The 5,873-nt window shown below is 29.3% G+C and overlaps 1 protein-coding gene across 1 annotated transcript; it reads right to left on the reverse strand.

The window, feature by feature from the left end:
* Positions 1 to 4,809: 4,809 nt before the first annotated feature.
* GLRG_12003 (NUDIX domain-containing protein) lies at positions 4,810 to 5,464 on the reverse strand (the record flags this gene model as incomplete). Its single annotated transcript, XM_008102686.1, has 2 exons — positions 4,810 to 5,225; positions 5,284 to 5,464. 2 exons carry the CDS (start codon positions 5,462 to 5,464, stop codon positions 4,810 to 4,812), a joined length of 597 nt encoding a protein of 198 aa, XP_008100877.1.
* Positions 5,465 to 5,873: the final 409 nt, after the last annotated feature.

Consider the following 5,873-nt stretch of genomic DNA (forward strand, 5'->3'; position numbering starts at 1 on the left):
ATCACAAGAACGGCTTATGATAGGTAGGGGCTCATGATACGTGGCAATTCCAACTACTATAATGATCGCATTGCCCAGCGCTATTTTGGTTCATACGAGCGCCAAGAGCCCCTATCATGATAAGATGAGCACAGTGCGATCAGGTTGTACTATATACCTAACCCAACCCAAGAGTTGATTGGCGTCAAACGGAAAGTAAGTCTATGTTGACTTTGGCGGCACGCCTCAAGGTCAAATGCGCGAACTTTCAGGTGTAGGCCACGCACGACGCAAAACGGAGATGTAAGACTGTACGTTTGAGATGGCATCATCTCATGGGGGAAACGAGCCCTGCCGTTAACCATGGAAAAATATATAAATACCTTAAGTCTAAGGCTATAGTTATACTAACTATACTAAAGGTCTTAATAATAATATAATAGCTATTTCTTTTTTTTAAGAGCTTTTATAATTATTTACTATTTATAGCTATTTTCTCAAGACTTATACTATTAAATACTAGCACCCTTACTAAGCCTAAGCTCTTTAAACTAATTATACTAAAAGGTATATTACTTAAATTACCTTTAGGCTTTATATTTATTTTACTTTATAATACTTAACTTATTAGCCTTAATAAAAGTATTTACTTAATTAAAAAGGGCGTTAACTATTTCTTTTAGGTTACTAAGGATTAGTAGGTTTAGGATCTTACTTATATAAGGAGAAAGTTATTAGTTACTTTAGGTATAATATAAGGCTATAGTTTAGAAAGACGCTTTATATTAAAAGGAGGATTATTATTAAGGTAAATATAGTAATAAATTAACTTAAGGACCTTATTCTACTTATTATTAATAAATAAAGTCTTATTATTAAAGAAGTATAGTAGTTAGCTATTAATTAGTCTTAATAACCTAATAAATAAGTTAAAAAGTACTATTAAACTACTATATAGTAGGATATAAAAGTTATTAAGACTATTTATTTAGGAGAGAGATATTAGGCTCTAAAGAGAGGTATAAAAAAGTAGTCTACTAGGTTTTTATTATTCTAAAAGGGCATAGTATATAAAGTAAAGTATAGGCTTTAAACTAAGGTAATATAATTTATAGTATAAAAGGGGTTATATATCTTATAAGGTGTTAGCTAGAAGCTTAGTAATAAGGTTATACTGCTCTTAAGGATTACTAACCTTATAGGATTAGCTAATATTAAGATAGCTATATTCTAATAAGGGAGATAATAAGGGGTTACTAAATAATAGATATTACTTATAATTAGATAAAGGCTGCTCTTTAAGGATATAACCTATATTAGTAAGGTAAGTAGGTTAGGTTAACTACCTTAGTATATAATTTAAAGCTATAATAAGTATATAGTATAAACAATATAAAGATTATATTAATTAGATAGTAAAAAGAATAAGTTACCTCTAGTAGGTTTAGTAGAATTAGGTTATACTAATAATAAAATTTTAGACTAATTAGAGGTATATATAGTGGCGACTATACAAGGGTTACGCCTATATATTAATTTATAGTGCTTATATATTAATTCCTATATAATATAATAATTAGTTATTTTTAGTAAGCTTATTATTATATTAGTATTTAAGTAATTAATAGTATTACTATTTATAGTATATTTATTACTTTATAAGTAAATCTTTTCTAACTAGGATAATATTTTACTTAAAGTCTAAGTAAGAAGTATTATACCTAGTAGTACCTCTAATATAATAAGTAGTATAATAAGTATAACCTTAATTAGGTAGTTTTCTTATTAATAGTTAGATTACTTACTAAATTATTTAACATTTTTACCTCCTTTAATTTATAAAGACTTCTAGTTTAGTTTACTATATCTTATAAGTATATTATTTCTATCTTACTATTTTACTTATTATCTTTAAACTAAGGTAGCCCTTAGTTAAACACTACTTATATCTAGATTCTTCTAGCTATATAAACTATAAACTTTTTTACTTACTTATTTTATATCTTTATTACTTTTATAATATTAATACTATAAAGTTAGTATGTAGTATATACTTTTTAATTTATTTTAGAAATCTCTATTTTTAAAAGAGGAGACTATTAAAAGCGTATAGTAGCGTACTTAAAGACTTTAGTTATAATAGTAATACATAAATAAACATACTAACACCTTATAATATAAAGTAACTTAAGTACCTAGCCTAACTATATTAGGTTTTTAAGATCTAATTAGGCTTTTAATACTAATTAAAATTATATAACTTAATTAGATAAGGTAGTTAGCTCTCTATTACCTACGTTATTATTTATTAGCTAAATTAAATAAAGAATAAGGCACTAGAATAAACATTTTTAAGATAAACAAAGGATTAAAGGAGAAAGTAGAATTATTCTCTATTTAATATAGCTAATTAGAAGGTTCTTATACTTCTTAATACTAATTATAATTTTCTTTTTTTCTATAACTACTAAATAAGTAAAATCCTTATCCTTACTTTAATACTTAGTAGTATATATAATAAGTACTACTAAATACTAGTTAGACTACTACTATAATAAATATAAATACTATTATATAGAAAAAGTATAAATAAAGTAAATATATATTAAGGGGGCTAGGACCTACTTAAATTAGCTAAAAGACTTAAGACACTAACTATATATAAGGTATAAGTACCTAGAAGATAAATAAAAACCTTATACATTATAATAATAAGAAAGATATTATTATATTCTTCTATAAGTCTTACTAAATAAATAGCCTACTTAAGTTATAGTTACTAATAAAGTATAAGTAAACTTAGTATTACTTAAATAAGGAAATAAGTAATTAATTACTTAGATCTATAAGAAATAACTATACCCCTTATAGATAGTTAAAAAAGAATAAGTTTAGTATAGCAAAGGAATTATTAATAAGAAGATAGTATACCTCTTAATAAGTATTATAGGCTATAACTAATAACTTAACTTTAATATTACTAATATAAGAGGATTTAATATAGTATCTAGAATTCCTTAGTTAAGGAAATATAACCTAGATATTAGCTAGAAGTCTAGCTAACTTTAGTAAAAGAATTTAGCTATAAAGTAGCGTTATATATAATAACCCTTAAGTAAATTAGGAAAATAACTAAAGTATATAGCGGTTATCTAGAAGATTAAACTTATATAAAAAGAGTAATTTATATTTATAAATAATAAATAATAAGAGAAAAAAAGACTTTAAGTAATTCTTAAGATTAATTAAAAATATAATAAACTATTTACTAAAGAACTAGAAATAAAATTACTAAGGTATATTTTATAGAACTATAGGATTAAGCTATTACTAAGGATATAACAGCGCTTTGAACCGGGGCCCTGATGCCGGTACACGGAGGAGCGGTACAGGATAGCGAGTTAAGCCTTATAAGTAGTGTATTCTAAAAAAAATATAAGTCTCTATATAAAATACACTTTTAACTCTCTGTATAGAGATAAAGAAGTAATTATATAATAAAGTAATTACTAGTAATTATAAAAGTAAGCACTTATTAGTATTTACTAAGCGCTTACCTTAAGTAAGAATAGTAATTACTTATAATTATTAGTTAATAAAGACTGTTTAAGGAACAGCTAGGACTTATATATAGGGTAGACTTAGGCGCGCCTAAGGACAGACTTCTATAGCTCTTTAGTAATTAACTTATAATATATTCTTTAAATACCTTTTAGTATCTAACCTTAGTAATCTAATTAATAAAAGCTATATAAGCTACCTAACTATATTATCTATCTAGCTTATTACTAAACGCTTAATAAGACTAAAAAGAATAATAAATATAATTAACTAAGTATTAAACTCTACTTACTATTAGTAGAAACCCTACTGTCTGGAAACTAGCTGTAATAGTACTCTAAAGCAGAGGTTATTAAGGTAATAGAGAATATCTCTATATACCTCTTCTAGTTATAGGTCCTATCGCACTAAAAGGATAACCTAATATATAAGTTAGATTAACTATAACTATAGATCTTAATAATAAAAACACTATAGTTTTTAGTCTATAATAATCTTCCTCTACCCTTCTTTTTTGCTAGCTAATACTTAAGGACAAAGACCTAATTACGCTAACAGATAATAGGAAGATTATTAAGGGTAGGATATAGTAGAAGGGTAACTAAAGATATATTCCTTACTTAGGTATATATAGTGTCTTAAAATTATAGAAGGGTAAGGGTATTTATTATTAGTAAAGTTATTATAAATAGCTTTAAGAAAAGGAAATAAACAGAGAGGGAGAGATAAAGAGGGAGTAAATAAAAGGTCTAATAGGGGGTAGGGTAAGTGTAAGGGGTTATAACTTATAGTAGAGCATCTACTATATATCTATATAAACACTAGGAATAACATCAATAGCAGGGATATAGTGTTAGTATTTAGCTTTAGAATAGATATACAGCAGAGGAATATATAGATAATCTGACTCCATATAAGTTAATTAACCAACCTAACTTTGGCCTTGAGGTTGGTTGGTTAAAGTGAAGCTATTTGTAAAGTTGACTGGTTAGTTAACGAAGTTGGTTGATGGGATTGATCTTAGTGAAGCGCTGTATAGTAGTAGTAATAGTAGTAATAATAGTGGTTTAGATATTAGGGTTAGGGTTAGATATAGGGTAGGGGAGTTAGGGCTAATGTATTATATATTTTAGTGGTTCTTAATATATTAATATTTCTATATACTAAGGGGCTGTTCTATTTATATCTTAGTAGAACAAAAACTAAGCTGTTTTTTCTATACTCTTTCTTAGCTAAAACGTACCCTACAACAAGACATTATACATATTGTTAAAGTCTTTCTGCTACAGAAAACGCCATACGCATATCCTCCTTCTTTTGGGGCGACTTTAGTGGCTTCTGTAGCTCTTTCGGTGCATTAGTAAGTGAGAATAATTTAGGTGGATGGGCGCGGACTTCGGTTGGCGTAACGGTCTTAGTAACGGTGCCTTTGAACCAAAAAACCGACCCGCCCTTGCTTAGTCCAAGGGGCTTCAGAGACGATCGAGAAATAACAAGCCCTCCTTCTTCTAGAGCCTCGCGCAAAACGCAGTCACCCATGTCTTTATCCTTCTCTATATCATAGCCGCCACGAGGCAAAATGTAACCCACAGTCTCGAAGTTATTGTTGGCGGGGATCATCCAGATACCGGTGCTTCCATCAAAGGCAACAACGCCGCAGCGGATGCGCTCATGTCCTAGATAGACTGCACAGGTAGCTATTAGTTACGTACCCTGGCGAGGCGTTTTACTTTTGCATCTTACCAGAACCAGCTTTATCACCAGTCCCTTTAACATAATGTTCAGGCAAAGACCAAGGGTTGATGTCTTTGAAATTCGTCCAGTCCTTATACTCTCTAGGAGCCAAGACGTCTAAAGGTTGAGCTCCTACGAGCACGCGACATAATCCAACTAGGAAGAGAATAGCATAAGTTGTAGAATACATCTTAAAGTAAGGGAGATGCCTAGACAGCAAGCTGAGGATGTCAGAAGATTGTAGACAGAAGTTAAGGTGGCGGTAGTTTTGGAATATATAATTATAACTCTATGCAGCTCTATAAAGAAGGGGGAAACTCCATACTTAACTAGTAGTGGTCACTGGCTACCGTGGCTATAGACGATTAGAATTTAGAAGTCTACCCTTTAAATTAACTTAGTAAGACAAATTGCCGGTAATACTGAAAGAGGTAAAGTATATTAAAGTGGGCAATACGGGTAATAAACACCCTAGCCACATCCAGTAGGCGAAGTCCACTACTACAGCCACACAGCGGATCTGTAGTAATATAGTAAACCCACACAGGCAATTTAGCCGCTACCTGATGGGTAGACATTGATTTGGTGGTACAACTTGT

The sequence above is a fragment of the Colletotrichum graminicola genome (genome assembly GCF_000149035.1).
Source record: "Colletotrichum graminicola M1.001 genomic scaffold supercont1.383, whole genome shotgun sequence".
NCBI lineage: Eukaryota > Fungi > Ascomycota > Sordariomycetes > Glomerellales > Glomerellaceae > Colletotrichum > Colletotrichum graminicola.